This window comes from Cyprinodon tularosa, unplaced genomic scaffold, assembly GCF_016077235.1.
Source record: "Cyprinodon tularosa strain WSP-4 unplaced genomic scaffold, ASM1607723v1 ctg847, whole genome shotgun sequence".
Taxonomy (NCBI): domain Eukaryota; kingdom Metazoa; phylum Chordata; class Actinopteri; order Cyprinodontiformes; family Cyprinodontidae; genus Cyprinodon; species Cyprinodon tularosa.
The window spans coordinates 180,115-201,300 of NW_024039615.1; the positions used below are offsets into that span (position 1 = coordinate 180,115).

Below are 21,186 nucleotides of genomic sequence, written 5' to 3' on the forward strand. Positions count from 1 at the left end.
GATGGGTTTTTGTGGCATGTCTTACAAATTAGCGCCTTTTGATCAAAGTCCTCGGTGTGAAATTCCAACCTCTGGCGTATATCGCTCAGCTGAAACACCTGCTGGCTCCATATTTGTTTATCAGGTGCTGTAGTGTGCGAAAAAATAATCCCGTTTGCAGCAGGGTTTTTTGATGCATTCAAAGTCTGTGTGGAAAATGAGTTGCTGATTGCCCCTCATTACCCCCTGTACACTACACGGCGCACGATTGGGCTAAAAGTCGGTCAGATTGTAAAATTCTCGCACGATTAGAGAATCGGCCCGAAAAGGGCAAAAAATCGTACAGTGTACGCCTGGCTTAACAGATTTGATTGATTTGTTATTTACTAACAGCCTTTAAATGGTAGAAAAACTAAAAGGCAAGATATTCACTAAAACGAACAAACATTTTCAGTACCGTATTTTCACGACCATAAGGCGCACCGGACTGTAGGGTGCGGGGCGGCGATGTGTTTGCTGCAGTAGGAGTGGAAGCTTACCAGCTTTTCATTATAATCTGCCGGACGTTGCTGAGCTGCTGTAGTCCTGGTCCGGATGGAAAAATTGCACTCATAGGCGTGTCTCTTTGCCATTTTCAGGGTTATGGCAACAATGTTCTGCATAAAGCACATGCCTGTTCTTTTATACACAATCCACTAGGGCTGAACGATTTTGGAAAATAATCTAATTGCAATTTCCCCCCCCCAGTTTAATTGATCATGTCTTTTTTTAAACATATACAAACAACAAATCAATCTGTTTCATCGCTTTGCAGATTAGGTGCTAAAAGACACGCTGTGTCCTAATTAATGATCGCGTTCTGCCTACGATATATTTCAACCAAAATTGCAATTTAATTTAGACTTTTCTCTACATAACCACAAGCAACAAAAATGGCCTCTAAATAAAGACAATTGTAAACAATGACTATTTAAATCAAGAACTTTTAATTTTTTTATTAATCAGAATATTATTCAAGAGAACAGCTTTTAACTGATTTGAACATGAAGTCCAAAGTGCAACCAACAAACCAGTCTATGTATTAAACTGATTAACTGGTACTTAGTGCTATGTATGAATATATAAACTCTAAAACAAGTAATAAAATTAGATTATCTCACTGCTGCAACCGTCTTCCCTTCCATGTGGAGGCAAATCCACTTTAAACATTTTACTGACACCTAAAGAACGTTTCTGATTCACTAATTGTTACTTAGCCAAAAATTGCAGACGTCCGAGATTTGGAAATTGCATTTTTTTTCAATCGCGATTATATTGAAAATGCGATTAGTTGTTCAGCCCTACAATCCAAGCCCACACTTCCCCCTTTAACGTTCTCATGGCGGTCTCAACAACATCCGCAGTAACAACACACATAAGGCGCACCGCACATTTTGAGGGGGGAAAAAAAGATGTTTATATGCGCCTTATAGTCATGAAAATACGGTAAATTTGACCTTGCATGCTCCAGAAGAAAACATGAAAAAATCCTGTGGGGGGAAAAAAAAATAAAATAAACACCAGCCGGAAGAAACGTCCAACCCTGGACAGGCAGGAGATTAAATAAAAAAATCATACATGTTAGACACTATAGCGCCGTTTTAAACGTCTTAAAATTACCAGCAAAAACAGAGAAGAGACTTAAGTTAACGTTCTCATTTAAAGCTTTAGGTGTTAAAGTGTCAAAGTATAAATAATAAAAATCAACAACATCTAAACAGAGCCATAAAGGACTGGATTTGATTGTAATTTGATTGTGTTTACATTATCCTCTGAAATCCAGAACTGGTCTGATTCTTAATCGGTGGAAGGCTTTCAGACTGGATGTGTGACTGAAGAATCGATTCTCTCCTCGTCTCATTCCAGGCATTTCAATTTACGAATGAAAAGGGACACCACCTTATTTTCTCCAGATCTGAAAGTGGAGGTTTCAGGAGAGGAGATACCTTACGACACCTCTCACATCTACACAGGAGAAATCTACGGTAAGGCCGTGTTTGTTCCACACGCCGTTTAATGTCTCGGCCCCGTGGTATTTCTTACAACGCTTGTTTTTTCTTGATGCTGTGATAATTACACCTCCGATCTTGCGAGAGTCTGAAAATAAACTGCGATAATTTGACTCCCCAGGTGAGAAAGGTACCTTGACTCATGGCTCCGTTGTGGATGGTAAGTTTGAAGGCTTTATACAGAGCTACCACGGGACTTACTACGTGGAACCAGCCGAGCGATACCTGGAGGATAAAGACGTGCCGTTTCACTCTGTCATCTACCACGAAGACGACATCCGTAAGTCTGTCCTCTAAACCTGCTCATTGCTCAGTCAGAAGTGTGTTTGCTTGTATCAGATGTGAGTCATTTGTTACCTGCTAATGTGTATCAGGGAAGGTGTAAGTTTAGCACTGATGAAGGTTGACTGGTGTGATTGCCTCCCTCGGGAGCAGGGATACCCGGTGTGCTCATTAGCTGAATAACAATCCTTCTCTCAGGCTGCTGGCTTATTTATGCTCTCCACATTTATGATGCTAATAGTGAGCACTGAGCACACTTTGCTACAGCCGCAGCCTTCAATTTCAAATCATCTGTGAACACATAGCAAGAGGCTTTGGGGCAAATTAAAGAGGATTGCGAAAAGAATGGCTAATGAGAGAGACGAGGAAGGCAGCGGCTCACACACCGCAGCGAGCCGCATCAAGCGATGTCTAAGTACATCCATTAGCCGATCATGAATAGCACCGGCAATAGAATGACTCAGGGGGTTAAGTAGCTAACATTGTCTTTGTAATCCAAACAGTGTTTGTATCTGCCTCTGTCACTCAGACTACCCGCACAAGTACGGCCCAGAGGGAGGCTGCGCCGATAGCTCCGTGTTCGAGAGGATGAGGAAGTATCAGGCCTCCGCCGTAGAGAAGCCAGCCAAGGTGAATCCCTGCGCATAAAGAAAGCTTCAGAGAAAACATCCTCCTTTCATTTGGAACAAGCCGGTTTTGTTCCTGATTTTGAAGTGTTGGAATATTGATTTAACATATATGGCAAAATAGCATCTTTTTAGCGTTGCTACATGACATGTTTTATTAAATCTGAATGCTGTGTTATTAATCCTATATGTGCATGATATTGGGAAAGTGTTAATAGTGAATGCTGGAGTGAATTTACTTCAGTTCATTTCTGTTTATTTCTGTAGTCAGAGTTCCCACGGGCCCTTGAAAAGTCTTAAAAGGCATTAAATTCTTCAAAATAAAACTAAGGCCTTAATTGGTATTAAAATGTCTTAAATTAGTATTTCGTAGGTCTTAATTTTTAAAACATCGTATATAGGATTATTTTTATTACGATTTATTTATTTTTGTAATCTAAATCGTTAAAATTTACAATAAAAAAAAATAAAAAATAATGGCTCTCCATTATAGGTTCCGTCCCGATAGCGGAACCAATAAAGCGTTGTTGCAGCCGGGACATTTGGGAGATACACCATTAACTTTTTGTCTGGAAAATATGAGCAAGTGTAAATATAACCAAAATTGTCTCCAGCCAAGAGTTTTCTCCATGGTTTAAACCAGGGAACATACATGAGGCTCAGTGGATTTAGTGCAAGAAGTCATTCAAGCTCGGAACGATGGGAATTAAGGCAGTGGAGTCGCACATGCGAAGCACGAAACACAAAGCGTCAAAATGGAGTTAGAGAGAAACAGCCGGTATTTCACAGTTTAGTTCCACCCTTGTCTCTGCAACGCTTCCACTTATCACCAAATCAAACATACTAAGAAAACCATACAAAGAAAAATAGCTGCTAAAAAGACTTAGCACTGGTTATGTTGGGGCTTTAAAACTGATTCGTTTTGTTCCCCGCTAAAACAAAGTTTGTAAATTCAGTTAAATAATTGTTCAAATATATCTGTCATTTGTGTGTTTTTAGCTTTCTTCCTGTATGGGAAGCTTTTCAACATTTGAAACATTAGTGCAGTGGTTTATGTTAAAATAAACCTTTGGGTTAAGTTGTCGCAAGCAGGTTTTTCTTGTGAATTTGGTCTTAAATTTTAATTTCAAGTGGCATTAAAAAGTCTTAAAAAGTCTTGAATTTAACTCGCCTTATGCTGTAGGAACCCTGTGGGTGCCAGTTCACAAAACATATAATTTCAAGTCACTTTACAATTCAACCAGATCATCCAGTCAAAGTTTTCCATCTAAGGAAAACCAGCTGATTGCATCGACTCATTGACTCTTCAGCAATCCCTCACACTAAGCATGCTTTTAGCGACAGTGGAGAGGAAAAACTCCCTTTGAACAGGAAGAAACCTCCAGCAGAACCAGGCTCAGTGTGAGCGGCCATCTGCTGAGGCCGATACTGCACAGCCAGGTATCGGGGCCAAAAAATGGCAGCGGCGGTACACTAATATATATTCTGAATTTAACTTCCTGAATTTCATTGCTGAAACAAATTATCTTTACATTAATATTCTACTTTATTGAGATGCAAGTGTAAATTCTGGATCCCAAATAGGTGTTTTATATATTTGATCTTATCTGAGTTTTCTCGCAAACATAATTCCCCAACATAATCTGATATCTGCTTTGCTATTCTGGGTTAATAACAGAATCCAGCCTTGGAGAAAAAAATCTAAAAATACTCTCTATCATTTATTTACTCGCCGTTAGGCTGAAAATGCTGTTTATATGTTTTATTTAACTCTGTAAGACTCACATGTGCTCCTTGCATCAGGAGCTCCACGCTGAGGCTGAGGCTGAAGGGCCCGTGCTGCTGAGACGAAAGAGGATGGCCCAGGCGGAGAAAAACACCTGCCAGCTTTTCATTCAGACCGACCACCTGTTCTATAGATACTACAAGAGCAACGAAGCTGTCATAGCTCAGGTGAGGCACCGCCTGCTCTAAGGTACTAACCTTTTATCTAATGCAAAGTCAATTAAGGTCCTTTAGAGTCTGTACATTAGATTTTTAAGAATAGGTGTGTCTCTTGGATTTAAGGGAAAGTTTTGTACAAATTCGGTAAAAGGGGAAAAAGAGTAACAGTGCTTAAACAAACTTAAGTTTATCTTAAGGATACATTCACTAGGAAAAAATACAAAATAAACTCTTTTTTTCTAAATGCTGTTGATGCAGAATGCAAGCTTATATACAGAACTGAATAAGCTCCTAATTAAAAGCTGAACTCTCTGATGCTACTTTCCGACCGCGGGAAGCAGGAGCAACAAAAACACGCTTGCTCCTTCATTTTTGATGCTTTTACAAGTTTAGTTCTGCATGCGGCTAAAGCATCTTTGCCGCTCTAGCTGCGCAGTGGAAAAGCATTTTTAATGTAATACAAACTGCAGGAACCAGAATAATAAAATAAAACATATTTAGTTGGCAGGTTTCTACATTTGAAGTTAATTTAGGCGTTAATAAACTGTTTCAGAGGAGTGATCATAGCGCTCTGCATCAGCAGTGCTGCGTCTGACTCCCTGCTAGCTCCCAGATCAGCTTCTCTGATTGGTTGATGTGGCGCATCCAGCAGCTAAAGTAAAATTTTTCCAAATCCAGCAGCTGCTGGTTCTGAAGCGCGTCGCATGCGTCAGAAGCTCATGACGCACTGCTCCTGCTCAAAACGTGCTGCAGGACCTTTTGCTGCACCTTGATATGTGTCAATCATTGACTTTGCATGTAAACCTGCTGCTTCCGGTGTTAACCTAGCATTAGAGCAGTGTTTTGCAACCGTGGGTACGCGTACCCCTAGTGGTCCACCGGTGCATTGCAAAGGGTATGTGAAAATATTTTATTTCTTAGGTATAAAATAAAATAGGGCTGGGATCTGTTTAGCTTTTTGAAGACCTAACTGAACAATTAAATGAGCTTTTATTAACCAAAAATTTAGTTTTCTCATACAGGGTTTCCACGGGTCATTAAAAATCATCAAAAGTCATTAAATTTTATTTTTAAATTAAGGCCTTAATTGGCATTAAAATTAATTAAATGTGTTTATTGTGGCATTTAAAATTTTATAAAAACTATTTCATCAGACATATCAGGATATATTTGTGTGGAATTGTGTGGAAAAGCTAGATAATGGGGAAGAATGTCAATTTCAACAAAAGTGGTTGGAAACGAGGAATTCGGGTCGTGGCTGTAGCCTGTCGACGGCTACCTGTTGGTGGCATTAAAATGATTTCTAAGAGCATTAAAAAGCATTAAATTAGAGTTATTTATTCCTGTATAAACCCTGGCATAAGTTCAAGTTCAACTTCAGCTACACTGAAAAAAAAATAGAGGTTGACAGAACTTAAATTTTCTAGGCAACGTGATGCATTTGGTTTTTTGAGTTTTCCTTACTTAAATTCACTGTGGTTGAGTTTACAAAGATTTTTGAGTTCTGCCAACTTAGGTTTTTGGAGTGTTACATAGAAATTTTGAGTTCTACCAACTTAGGTTTTTGAGTTTCACCTTTAAGTTCTGAGTTCTATCAACTTTGTTTTATGAGTTTGACATATAGATTTTGAGTTCTACAAACTCAGATTTTGTAGTGTTATCTGCAAGTTGAGTTCTATCTACTCAGTTTTTTTAGTCCTACCAATCGTCTTCACTACCAATCATTCAACACACAAAAAATTATGTTAATACAACATTTTTATTGCTTCAAGCCAAACATTGCATCAATAGATACAGTATAAAACCATGTTCAACAACATAATCTTAACTGCACAGATCAAAGTAACCTGACACTGGACCAGAATGTTCTAGATTCGTAAGAGTGATGATGAGGGAAAAAACAGTAAGACACCATTTTAGTAAGAGGAAAACACACAGGTAATTTTTTGTGAAGTAAGTGTATTAACATATATGAAAAAATAACAGTTTTACAAATTTGGACGGCCTTCAGTTTGTTTTTTTCAATTGTAGTCTCTTTAAATTGGATGCACCCTTTAAAAAAAAAAAAGAAATAAAATGTCTTGTTTCCCAACGGAAAAAGAAAAAGGTTTTCCCTTTTTATCTCTGAGTTTTTCTTTTTAGTCCTACCACTCCGACAGGACGATGAATGCAAAAAAAGAAAGTCCTCTTCAGTCCAAATCCTTCTCTTCAGTCCAAATCCAGATGTTCACACGGTTGGCTCACCATCTCCATTTAAGGAGAGAATCCAGAATCCAGGGTATCCAAAAAACCCTGCCTGCATAGCACAACAGGGCTTAGTTAAATCCATTCACTTCTTGTTCTTAACTGTACAGTTTATATCTCTCCAAGTATGATAAATTTCAGTGTGTAATGTAACTTTTCTAACTCATTACGAATTAACTGCTGCATTACAGGGTTAACATATAAACTGTTAATGTCACTGTTTTTCTTGTAAAGCAAATAAAATCATGAAAGCAAAAAATCCACATGTAAATAATGTAAATAACAGTAAATACCCACATCGGATTAAGAAAGTAAAATAATGTAGTCTTGTAATATTCTGTGCCTGAGTGCAACAACACTGCACTACATAAAACAATTTAGAAATTTCATAAGTTATTACACTCAACTTAATGTCTCTTTTCATTTGTACAATGAAAATAACAGGCACACTCTTTTCTCTATGCATAAACACTCACCCGCACATGCGCGGCACAAACACGCATGCGCACATGCGCATTATAAACGCGCACGTGCGTGGCTTTTCCTTTCATCAGAACGTGAAAAACATGTGAACTCATGCTTCAACTCGGTGGCAATACACCACAAGGGAATGCTAACTCACGGAGCTAACCGCTAACTGTCTGTACTTTGCAGCACTCACCGGGGAAAGAAAAGATTCAGAAAACTGGTGAGGTCCCAGGGTTGTTCCTCCATGGTTCTCCAGATGCATAAAATCACAATGTCCGCCAATCTTCTCAAACACGAGGGAAAAAGGCTGTGCCCTTGAAGAAAGGGATAGGAAACCCCGTACCGTAGTGGGTGTGTCCATGAACATAAGCAGTGCGCATGCCCATGAGTTTACAGTTGAGGGAACTCAAAAAATCTTGTATAGGCGATTTAAAACTCCTTGTTAAACCAACTTCTGAGAATTTGAGTTGGGCAAACGTGTATTTATTTGTTAGATGTCAAATTTATATTTCTGAGTCGGATTACAATACAATTGTGTGTTAGAACAACAATTGCCATTTACTTTTTTAACAGTGTAAAATCCAAACCAAGCAGAGGAACAGACGGGATGTAGAGTACAGCCTGGGATCAGCGGGTTTTCACCCTAAGCTATCGGAGCTCAGGTGTCTGGATGAAAACAAAGTAAAAATAATTAAGTCAGTCTGACTTTAAATTTTGTTCAGTATTTTGTTCCTAATCAAAATACCTAAGAATTAAATGCTCAAATTACAAATACAATAGTTTTTATTTTATAATCGGTGACTGTGCGTTTCACCTTTGAACAATCATTAACACTTATTGTGGAACTCATGATAAGAAAAAAATGCTCTAAGGGAAACAAAAGTCAAAGCAGGTTGGGAAATACTGCCTAAGTGGGACACCACCAGGTGGCGCTTTAACTTCATTATCTGGGGAAATATAGCATCTCTGGTGGCTTATGTAACCAGGTTATTAGACTCTGTGAAGCAAGAGACGATGCTCTTAAAATAAGAAAATTAAATAAAATGCACCTGAAATAAGCGAATGCAATTGTGTTTTCTTATTGTAAGTGTAAATTGTCTTGTTCCATTGGCAAAATCTCTCTTTTACCTACTAAATCCAAGAACAAATACACTTATTTTAAGAAAAAACAACTTATCCAGATTTCGATTTTTTTCCAGTGTAACAACATATACCGAACTGAAAACCGTGGATTTTGTGAACCGTTCCACCCCTAATACATATAAAAAGGTTTTGAGCTGCTGCTCAGGCTGGAAAAGAGGAAGGAATTCTGGTTACGGATACATTGATGTCCGACATAAGGAGACCTGGTTTTCATTGTTTTTTGCTCCTTCAGATCTCCAGCCATGTCAAAGCCATTGATGCCATCTATCAGGGCACAGACTTCATGGGGATTCGTAACATCAGCTTCATGGTGAAACGGATCAGGGTGAGTTACTCTGCCAGTCTCCCTACATTCATCTTTACTGCACTGCTGTGGTATTTGCTCTCCGTTTAAACCCGCTCATCTCCTCCTGACCAGATAAACAACACCGACGTCGACAAAGACAGATCCAACCCGTTCCGCTTCTCCAACATTGGCGTGGAGAAGTTTCTGGAGCTAAACTCTGAGCAGAATCACGACGATTACTGCTTGGCTTACGTTTTCACAGACCGAGATTTTGATGATGGAGTGTTGGGGCTGGCCTGGGTGGGCGCACCCTCAGGTACTGAAGTTTTCCTTACAGATTAGTTATTGTGTTTATTGCTGTTATCACATCACTTTAGCCTGCTAGATTTTTTTTTATTTTGGTGGATGGGGTAAAAAGAGGCCTTTAGATCTGTTTTCAGCTGCTGTCATTCAATTTCAATTCAGTTTATTTCTATAGCTCCAATTCACATCATGTCATCTCAGGTCACTTTCCAGTTCACCAGATCATCCAGTCAGATTGATTCAAAGTTTTCTATCTAAGGAAAACCAGCTGATTGCATCGACTCATTGACTCTTCAGCAATCCCTCACACTAAGCATGCTTGTAGCGACAGTGGAGAGGAAAAACTCCCTTTGAACAGGAAGAAACCTCCAGCAGAACCAGGCTCAGTGTGAGCGGCCATCTGCTGAGGCCCACTGGGGTTCAAGGAGACAGAAGCAGAGATAGAAAAAGAAGCATAGATACAATGCAATTAAAATGCAATTATGTTTTACTGATAAAATAGGCTATTTGATTTCTCAGCATAATAAACTAAGAAAGTTCATTAGCGTTCGTTCATTACACCCCAATAAACTGAAAAACACTAACAATGTCGGCTCGGGAGCCAACATTGATTGGAAAATTGGAAAATTGGAAAATTAAAATGTTGGCCTGGGAGCTGATGTTCTCATACTTTTTGTCCACTGCAGTGGGTGCAGTACAGCCACACGGTCAGAAGAGGGAGATCTTTCTTTAAAATTATAATTGAACTTTATTTAATTCAATTCAGTTTATTTCTATAGCTCCAATTCACATCATGTCATCTCAGGTCACTTTACAGTTCACCAGATCATCCAGTCAGATTGATTCAAAGTTTTCTATCTAAGGAAAACCAGTTGATCTCATCGACTCATTGAATTGAAGGCAATCCCTCGCACTAAGCATGCTTGTAGCGACAGTGGAGAGAAAAAGCAGAGAGAGCAGAACGTTAGAGATTGAACTAACAGATTCTGCAGAGTGGGAGAATAGAGATAGAATGAAGCAGAATGATGAAAAAGGGGTCCCTATGTCCTCCAGCAGTTTCAGCCTATAGCAGCACAAAAGCAACAAAATAGCTCAGGATAATATAAGTATTTTGGATGAGGTATAAGAAACATAGATCCACAGTGTGGCCAAGTAGAGGGCTGCTCTCTGTTTTGACTGCAGTCTCAAAAATGAACACTTGCACATGTTAAAATTCCCAAACATTCACCTTATGAGTTGGACTTCTACGCTTATTTGAATTTTATTTCAAAAACTTTATTTATTTACTGCAACCGTTAAAATTTAAATGAATCATGATGACTATATTAACAAGTTTTTTGTAGTTTTTTGTTCTTTTCTAAGAAGCTGTTTTATAGACTGGATGTTATAGTCGTCCAACTTCTAGAATGACCCATTCTGGACCTTTTTAATGTGAACACTTCCTTTTGAAGCCCTCCCTGTGTGTTCTGCTCTGTTCCAGGCAGCTCAGGGGGGATCTGTGAAAAAAGCAAGCTGTACTCTGATGGGAAGAGGAAGTCTCTCAACACCGGTATAATCACTGTTCAGAACTACGCGTCCCACGTACCTCCAAAAGTCTCTCATATCACCTTCGCACATGAAGTGGGACACAACTTTGGCTCCCCTGTAAGCAACTGAGATGTGGCGAATATGATGGGGGTGTACACCTTTATCTCATCCTCTTCTAACCTCCGTTTTCTACTAATTCTTAGCATGACTCTGGATCCGAGTGCACCCCGGGGGAATCCAAAAGCCAAGACAAGAAGGAGAAGGGCAATTATATCATGTATGCGAGGGCCACGTCGGGAGACAAGTACAACAATAATAAGTTCTCCATCTGCAGCATTCGCAACATCAGCCAGGTTCTGGAGAAGAAGAGAGGGAACTGTTTTGTTGGTGGGTAGCGCAGCTTTTTAGCCACTTTTCTTGTTTAAGGAATATTACATTAAATGAGGAAATCCCTCTTTTTGACCTTCGTTCCTGCAGTGGAGAGTTGAGTCAACCAGGAGTCCGAATCAGTGAATAACATGCTGCCACTTCCTTATTTAGGCTTTGAAATACTGTTTTTATCTGACAACATTTGGCAGGCTGAACTACTGCTTTAATTATTTTCCTTTTAATTTGTGTACTGATAGCACATTTAGCATAGCCTTAAAATTCTTACCTACTCAAAAGAAGTAAAAAATGATGCCTTTATTTTCAACATATTGAGGCATTAAGCCTGGAAAAGTTGTAGGTGACTGCAGACTAGGGTTGTCACGATACTAAACTTTTAAACTCGATACCGATACTATGGAAAATATTCGATACTCAATACCATTTTCGATACCACAAGGATAAAAACAAAGACTCCAAAATTCTACAGAAATATTTTCATTAATAAATAAAATACAATAAATAAATACAATAAAGGTTGTATGCTGTGCACAATATTAAGCAAGCTTGATAAAAAAAAAACGTATAAAATTAAAATGAAGTGTTCCTTCCTTGGCTATGCTTTGCACACATAACAATGACGCTAGCCAAATCGGTTAAGAAACAAAAATAATTCTCAGGAGCTGTTACAGAAAAAAGTCTGAAACCGAAAAGTGCACAGAATTGTCCTCTATTCTGCACTTTAGATGAATGACTGCTTAGGTGCCACTGGTGGTAGAACTGTATCGATACTTTTAAAAACGAGTATTGTATCCCGATACAACGTTCCAGTATCGATACTTTTTTGAGTATCGATACTTTTGACAACCCTAATGCAGACATCGCCGCAGAGGAGGAAGGAGAGACAGGAGGCCTCTGATTGGTCAATTCTACATCCGCGCTACACTATGCATATGGTACATGCATGTGGTACCTAATGGCTAGCCTCGTGAGACCATCGTGATCTCGCGAGCTTTCAAGGTTTCACTCGCAGATCAGTCTGGAGACTCTCCGTTAAAGAAAATTTGGAGCCGTTCACCAAACGAACGTCCAATCAGCGTTGGCTTTGAGGCGGGTTGAGGTGCGACGCAACGAGAAGCGCGACAGTTCAGTCTAAAGAACATGGCGGCTTCAGCCGATGAAACTAGCGTTAGCGTGGCTATCGAGCAAGTTTTATCGGAATTACAGAGTATTTCTTCACTGAAAGAAGAGCAAAACACTGCTCTGGAGGCTTTTCTCAGAGGAAAAGATGTTTTTGCTCTTCTCCCGACTGGTTTCAGCAAGAGTTTGATCTATCAATTGGCTCCTCTTCGTCGTCGCTCTGTTAGCACGTCATATGGTTCGTTGATCTGATTGGTTTATTTGGCCCGTCTATCACCAACATAGGCCAATCAGCTAACCAGTATTTTCGTCCCTTCCAGATGGATATGCGGAGCAAATCCATCTGGCGGAGTCAGGTTACCTAATGGCAGGAACTCTGGCTGTAATGCCGTCCACAACGCCTGGCCCACCTCAGACATTATCCCAGACATCATGCAGGAGGCTAGCTTAAAGTATAATATTCTCGCACAAAAATTACCTTAAAACGTACTTTTATTGAACGGCAACAGAAAAAACAACTTTTAACTTAAAACTCTGAGCTCTTTGAGCGCTAACCTGGAAGCTGCTGCTGCCGCAGTGCATGCTGCAAGTCTGCTCTGATGCATGCTGGGTAAAGAGGGAGGGGCCAGAACAACATCTTTGTCCATTCGCTGTCTGCTTGCATTACTAGGGCTGAAGCTGAAGACGTTTCACGAGAACGCACCAGTACACCGATTGAGAAACAGCCTCAGTATGATTCTGTCACCACCGTGCTTAAATGTCAAAGCTAACGTAAAACCTGCTCTACTGTGGCCAATTGGCTCTGGAAGTTGATTAGGTTTCCAGCTCATAGGAGGCTACAGTCTGGCTGGTTGCTGCTCTTTTAATAAACATCTAGACTAAACTTAAAACCTGGATTTTTGAACATTGAACCAAAACACAAGGCAAGTTTTGGGAACTCTAGCAGCAAAGCCTTGACCTTAACCCTGTCTGAGTCTGAGTTCAGTTATTCGGTCCAGTTTGAACCAGAAGCTTGTTGGTCGACATGCTTCCTCCCTTTACTTCCTTGTGCTTTATTTTTATTCTTAGAATCGGGTCAGCCCATCTGTGGTAATGGCCTGGTAGAACCTGGAGAGGAGTGTGATTGTGGCTACAGTGACCAGTGCAGAGACCAGTGCTGCTACGATGCAAACCAGCCCGACAAAGACAAGTGTAAATTAAAGCCCAACAAAGTCTGCAGGTAGATGTCGCTGCTGGGTTGGTTATTTATTCCTTTTCTTTCATAGCTCACACTTTTTTGACTCGTGGTTCGTTTCTCCCCAGCCCGAGTCAGGGTCCATGCTGCACGCGGGAGTGCACCTACAAAGGTCGCAACGAGAAGTGCAGGGAGGAGTCGGAGTGTGCCCACCAGGGCATGTGCAGCGGCACAGGCGCTCAGTGCCCCACCTCAGAGCCAAAGGCCAACTTCACTGCCTGCCATGGAGAAACTCAAGTCTGCCTCAATGGGGTGAGCAGCTGATGGTTTCACACCGGGCTGTCGTTATAGCAACGCTAACGCCGCCTGTCCTCGTGCTCCTCCTACGCAGGGCTGCTCCGGCTCCATCTGTGAGAAGTACGGGCTCGAGGCGTGCACCTGTGCCAGCCAAGAAGGGAAGGATGAGACGGAGCTTTGCCACGTGTGCTGCATGGAGAAGAGTAAGTCCATCCACCTGTTCGCCAACATTCATCTGATTCATCGCTTCTTTATTTATTTTACAGGATTTCTGTGGGTCATTAAAAATTATTAAGTCATTAAAGTATTATTTTTTTAATTGAGGCCTTAATTGGCATTAAAATTCATTAAATGGGATTATAGTGGCATTTAAAATGCTTTATTAGGAAAAAAATGTTTACAAAAACAATTTGGTTAGATATATCAGATAGAACTGTTTGCACAGAACTCCTTACAGTTGATCTTAAAGCCGTATGTTTGGAAAACCGGGAGTCTCCCTGATGTCGATAGTTGTTCACGGATCCTGCAATTCGGATAAATTATCTCGGATTTCAGACTATGTGAGGTGGTATGGGAGAATTATCCTGCAAAGGATAAAGGCAATTTATTGTCTGTAAGGTTTATCACAGGCACACTCAGTAGAGTTAGACAAGCGCACCCTTTCCGAGGCTGTCGTTCTATTGGCTGGAAAGGTTGCTAGGCGACGATCCGATCCAATCTGAGAGAGAGCAAAAAAAAGGCCTACGGGTTTGCGAGCGTATCTGAGACTCGAACAGAGCGCGGTTTGTGCGCGAAGAGAAAGAGGCAAGCGAGAGGAGAAAATATCTGTGCAAGAAGCATTAAATCTGAGAGAAGAAACAAAAATTTGAGAGAGAAGAGAAAATATTTGAGAGAGAGCGCATGTTTTGAGTGTGAGCATTATAAGTTTTGAGTGCAAGAAGATGAAATTCTTTTCTCAAATTGAAATTATGTGCTCTTGCATTATGGCAGGATAATTCTCCAATAAGGTGGTGTTTTTTTAATGCGAGCTCCGGCGTACAGGCAATAAATAATACGTGCACCATGTGCGGATTAGAACTACTACGATTGCAAAGGCACAATAAGCGAGAGGGGGGTGGGGGAGGACGTTGCTTATGAAACCCGTGCAGAGTATCCGTCCACAGCGATGCCCTTATCCGTCCAAAGCATTCCAGGCGACTGGTTGTCAGAGAGCGCGATGATTGGTTCAGTCTAAAGAATAAGCCAATAATTTTTGGTTTCCTCTCTGACAGTCAGGAGTCCAAAACAAACTTAGGAACTTAGGATGTCTGGTTTTGGAAAATGCAAATTTAAACAAAAGTGGCTGGAAAATGAGGAATTTGGGACATGGCTGCAGCCTGTCGACGGTGAAGATGTTAAAGGATTTTGCCGAGTTTTTATTTCTGTATATATGAGAGTCATGCGTTCTTGTTGATGGCATTTAATTTATTTCTAAGAGCATTAAAAAGCATTAAATTAGAGTTACTCATTCCTGTATAAACCCTGGTCAGCATCAGCTGAATGTTCTCCATTAACAAACCATAGAGAGAGAGAGAGAGATATCTCTAGATATAGAGAGATAGATATCTCTAGATATAGAGAGATAGATATCTCTAGATATAGAGAGATAGATATCTCTAGATATAGAGAGATAGATATCTCTAGATATAGAGAGAGAGATATCTCTAGATATAGAGAGATAGATATCTCTAGATAGAGAGATAGATATCTCTAGATATAGAGAGATAGATATCTCTAGATAGAGAGATAGATATCTCTAGATATAGAGAGATAGATATCTCTAGATATAGAGAGATAGATATCTCTAGATATAGAGAGATAGATATCTCTAGATATAGAGAGAGAGATATCTCTAGATATAGAGAGAGAGATATCTCTAGATATAGAGAGAGAGATATCTCTAGATACAGAGAGATAGATATCTCTAGATACAGAGAGATAGATATCTCTAGATATAGAGAGATAGATATCTCTAGATATAGAGAGAGAGATATCTCTAGATATAGAGAGAGAGATATCTCTAGATATAGAGAGAGAGATATCTCTAGATATAGAGAGAGAGATATCTCTAGATATAGAGAGAGAGATATCTCTAGATATAGAGAGATAGATATCTCTAGATATAGAGAGAGAGATATCTCTAGATACAGAGAGATATCTCTAGATAGAGAGATAGATATCTCTAGATATAGAGAGATAGATATCTCTAGATATAGAGAGAGAGATATCTCTAGATATAGAGAGAGAGATATCTCTAGATATAGAGAGAGAGATATCTCTAGATATAGAGAGATAGATATCTCTAGATATAGAGAGATAGATATCTCTAGATATAGAGAGAGAGATATCTCTAGATATAGAGAGAGAGATATCTCTAGATATAGAGAGAGAGATATCTCTAGATACAGAGAGAGATATCTCTAGATATAGAGAGATAGATATCTCTAGATATAGAGAGAGAGATATCTCTAGATATAGAGAGAGAGATATCTCTAGATATAGAGAGATAGAGATATCTCTAGATATACAGGTGCTGGTCATAAAATTAGAATATCATGAAAAAGTAGATTGATTTCAGTAATTCCATTTAAAAAGTGAAACTTGTATATTATATTCATACATTACATACAAACTCATATATTTCAGATGTTTATTTTGTTTAATTTTGATGATTACAAATGACAACAAATGAAAATCTCAAATTCATCATATCAGAAAATTAGAATATTGTGAAAAGGTTCAAAATTGATGGCCCCTGGTGCCACACTCTAATCAGCTAATTAACTCAAACCACCTGCAAAAGCCTTTAAATGGTCTTTCAGTCTAGTTCTATAGGCTACACAATCATGGGGAAGACTGCTGACTTGACAGTTGTCCAAAAGACGACCATCGACACCTTGCACAAGGAGGGCAAGACACAAAAGGTCATCGCTAAAGAGGCTGGCTGTTCACAGAGCTCAGTGTCCAAGCACATTAATAGAGAGGCGAAGGGAAGGAAAAGATGTGGTCGAAAAAAGTGTACAAGCAAGAGAGATAACCGCACCCTGGAGAGGATTGTGAAACAAAACCCCTTCAAAAATGTGGGGGAGATTCACAAAGAGTGGACTGCAGCTGGAGTGAGTGCTTCAAGAACCACCACACACAGACGTATGAAAGACATGGGTTTCTGCTGTCGCATTCCTTGTGTCAAGCCACTCTTGAACCACAGACAGCGTCAGAAGCATCTTGCCTGGGCTAAAGAGAAACAGGACTGGACTGCTGGTGAGTGGTCCAAAGTCATGTTCTCTGATGAAAGTAAATTTTGCATTTCCTTTGGAAATCAAGGTCCCAGAGTCTGGAGGAAAAGAAGAGAGGCACTTCATCCACGTTGCTTGAAGTCCAGTGTAAAGTTTCCACAGTCAGTGATGGTTTGGGGTGCCATGTCATCTGCTGGTGTTGGTCCATTGTGTTTTCTGAGGTCCAGGGTCAACGCAGCCACATACCAGGAAGTTTTAGAGCACTTCATGCTTCCTGCAGCTGACCAACTTTTTGGAGATGCAGATTTCATTTTCCAACAGGACTTGGCACCTGCACACAGTGCCAAAGCTACCAGTACCTGGTTGAAGGACCATGGTATCCCTGTTCTTAATTGGCCAGCAAACTCTCCTGACCTTAACCCCATAGAAAATCTATGGGGTATTGTGAAGAAGAAGATGCAATACACCAGACCCAACAATTCAGAAGAGCTAAAAGCCACTATTAGAGCAACCTGGGCTATCATAACACCTGAGCAGTGCCACAGACTGATCGACTCCATGCCACGCCGCATTGCTGCAGTAATACAGGCCAAAGGAGGCCCAACTAAATACTGAGTGCTGTACATGCTCATACTTTTCATGTTCATACTTTTCAGTTGGCCAACATTTCTATAAATCCTTTGTTTTTATTGGTCTTCAGTAATATTCTAATTTTCTGATATGATGAATTTGAGATTTTCATTTGTTGTCATTTGTAATCATCAAAATTAAACAAAATAAACATCTGAAATATATGAGTTTGTATGTAATGTATGAATATAATATACAAGTTTCACTTTTTAAATGGAATTACTGAAATCAATCTACTTTTTCATGATATTCTAATTTTATGACCAGCACCTGTAGAGAGATAGAGAGATCTCTAGATATAGAGAGATAGATATGATAGGTGAGTGTGTGTAATTATTTTGATTTGAATGTTCTTCTTTACTAACATAAAATGCAATCTTTAAATATCTGTAGTCTAGCAAACATTACTTCTGTATTTATGAACAAGTTTTGAAGAATTATAGCTGTTTTTATCTCTTTTTATATTTATATTTTTTACTGTAAAATTCTTACTGTTGTGTTTTTAGGTAAATTCTATCATTTCAGTTTATTTATATAGCGCCAATTCACAACACAATTTTAACAATTTTAAGATCTGTCCAGGGACAACAGAGGAAAAACAGCCTTTTGGCTAATTCTGGTGCATTTGCAGGAATGCTTATTAAAGTAAAACAAATAAAAAATGTAAACTCTGGGAAAATGACCATCCTGTTTCCACAGTGAACCCAAACACGTGCAGCAGCACCGGATCCGAACGGCTGGCTCGCTTCTTCAACAAGAAGGTGACCACTCTGCCCGCAGGCTCGCCTTGCAACGACTTCCGGGGTTACTGCGACGTGTTCATGAAGTGCCGGCTGGTGGACGCAGACGGGCCGCTCGCCCGACTAAAGAAGGCCATCTTTAACCCAGAACTCTACGAGAACATCGCAGAGTGGATTGTGGTACGTTTAAAATCTCTGCTATATAGCTGGAAAGTTGGTCTTAGTGAGTTTCTGAGGATTAAAAGTCTTTGTTTGTGGATTCCTGCTCTAGGCTCACTGGTGGGCTGTGCTGTTGATGGGCATCGCCCTCATCATGCTCATGGCTGGTTTCATTAAGATCTGCAGTGTTCACACACCCAGCAGTAACCCCAAGCTGCCTCCCCCCAAACCGCTGCCAGGTGGGTGCAGGAACACGCAGGCCAACAGGATGTGTTGCTCATGTTTCTGTTTGCTTTAGGCAGGAGTGCAGATTAAGTAAATAGAGCCGCTACAAACCTTTACCTCATAAAATATGAATCCATCTTTTATCATATCTACACACTTCTTTATTTTTATCTGTAAATTTTCCTTCCTAATTACTAGGGATGCACGATATTGGGATTTTGGCCGATATGCCGATATTTTAAAACTCATGTAGCCGATAACCGATATCGATACCGATGTTAAAGCTGGACAAAAATAAGTAGTCATTGAAAATAGCAGTTTTGTTATCCATTTCTGACACTTTGAAAAATAATATACTCAAATATATTTTCATATGCTGATATCAAATAGATTTTTAAAAACGCGGTATCGATCTATTTTACTTTCAAAATCTCGTGAAATTTCATCGTTCTGTTACAAACTCTCGTGATATTTTGCAAATTCTTGTGAGATTTTGTTAGTAAAATAGATCGATACCGCGTCAATATATCAACATATAAAAATATGGCAACATTTGGTGAATTTTCGGGGGATTTCGTAGCATAACGATGACATATAGCAATATTTCATTAGTAAAAGAGATTGATATGGTGTTTTTAAATGGCAATATATCAGCATATGAAGATATTGTGATATTTTAATGTATCAATATTTTTTTCCTCGTCTTTAGAAGTTTTTAAGTCTGTAAAAAAGAAGTTTTTGAGGAAGAAGAAGAAGTAGTATTTTTTTTTTAGACTTTAGAAACTCAGAAGCTGATCAAATATCGGGTTAAATATCGGTGGGGTGGCCGATGTCCGATTTTCAGTTTTAATAGGGGGGCCGATTATATCGTGCATCCCTAATAATTACGAGTCAGGCTGTTTTGTTTTATTATATAAAGCTCTCTACATACACAGAAATATATAATGTGACAAAATGTAAAAAAGAAGGTATGAAACTTTTTAAACCAGTTATTTCAAAGACAAATTTCTTCTTCTAATGGGATTAAAAGGAGTTAATCTGAAATTGCGTCTCATCCCAGGCACTCTGAAACGGCGACGGGCGCAGCAGCACGCCAGCTCTCAGGTGCAGCACCAGTCCCAGCACCCTCACGCCCATGGCGGCCAGCGGCAAGCCCGCGGACAGCCGCAGCGGCAGCCGCAGCCCCAGAGGCACCACCGCCAGCCCAGAGAGAACTATCAGATGGGCCAGATGAGACGCTGAGAACCCCTCGGCCCCCCCCACCTCTCTTCTGCTAACCCCCCCAATGCCTTGGCTCCTCCTCGTGCCTACAGTGGGAAACAAAAGCGTCACTCCATCCAAAGAAAAAGCCTGACATGGTTGTTTATCGTCGTCATTTCCTCCAACCTGCAGACAAGCCGCTGACGCGGAACGAGAGTAAACATTGTCTAATAACTCAAGCGGCTGTTTGTGGCGTGGACTGGACCTTCAGCCGCCTCCAGCGCAGTGCGATTAAGCATCACTCCTCCATCTTGCTTTTTCCTCCTTTCTTTTTTTTCTCCCTTTTTCTTCGGCGTGCCGAGGAGTTAAACCCGCGTGGCGTCAGTGCATCCTGTGATGTGTTTTTTCGTTCGGTTGCAACGTCTTCTTGGATTGACTAGCCGTGGCTGCTGGTGAATCCTTCTCCGCTTCTTCTTCTTCTTTTGTTTCTCTCCTCACCATCCTAGCCGGAAATGAGACGCCCAGATGTGTTTTTTTTCTTCTGATTTTTACACGCGTCGATCAGCAAGAGAGGCTCCGGTCTCCTCATGCAGACATCTTTCTGCATGTGACTGTAAATAATTAGTGTATCATAAGTGAAAACAAACTATTTCTTCTACTGTAAATGTGTAATTCTTCACTTTTTTTTTCTCTCTTTTTCTTTTCGGTTAGTGCTCTCAGGATTATTAACACATAAATGAAGGAACATTAAGGATTTGACGCTCTTGTGTCGCCGTCTGTCGGATCACATTCACTTTTACTTGATTCTAAGATTATGAACACTAAGGGCATCATCTCCCTGTTTTTTTTTTTTTCTGTATTTCGGTCTTGCTAACATTTCGCTGCGTGAGGAGATGTAGCGTCCCGGGAACAGAAAGGAAGGATCACGTTAGTATTTTTGTTCTCGAAGAATGAAGCTGATCATGTTCAATAAGGAAGGCTAGGAGTCTAGAAATGAGTCGTGTTACAGAGTTAGTTTACATGAGTGTGGAAATAAATCTTAAAAATTACAAAAAAAAAAAAAAATGTAAGATGAAATCATCCTATTATTCTTCAGATAGTGAATCTTAAGATCTGTTCAATGTGGGCAT

General features: G+C 39.9%; 1 protein-coding gene across 1 annotated transcript in view; it reads left to right on the forward strand.

The window, feature by feature from the left end:
• LOC119775039 (disintegrin and metalloproteinase domain-containing protein 10-like) overlaps positions 1–21,186 on the forward strand; it is a 30,018-nt gene extending 8,832 nt beyond the window's left edge. The window contains exons 3-16 of the mRNA XM_038272900.1: positions 1,885–2,003; positions 2,149–2,307; positions 2,839–2,939; positions 4,739–4,888; positions 8,967–9,059; positions 9,153–9,336; positions 10,804–10,967; positions 11,054–11,237; positions 13,425–13,575; positions 13,659–13,842; positions 13,922–14,030; positions 18,432–18,652; positions 18,744–18,870; positions 19,917–21,186. Coding sequence (XP_038128828.1) covers positions 1,885–2,003; positions 2,149–2,307; positions 2,839–2,939; positions 4,739–4,888; positions 8,967–9,059; positions 9,153–9,336; positions 10,804–10,967; positions 11,054–11,237; positions 13,425–13,575; positions 13,659–13,842; positions 13,922–14,030; positions 18,432–18,652; positions 18,744–18,870; positions 19,917–20,098 — 2,128 coding nt within the window. The 3' untranslated portion in view covers positions 20,099–21,186. The remainder of the gene's footprint in view (positions 1–1,884; positions 2,004–2,148; positions 2,308–2,838; positions 2,940–4,738; positions 4,889–8,966; positions 9,060–9,152; positions 9,337–10,803; positions 10,968–11,053; positions 11,238–13,424; positions 13,576–13,658; positions 13,843–13,921; positions 14,031–18,431; positions 18,653–18,743; positions 18,871–19,916) is intronic.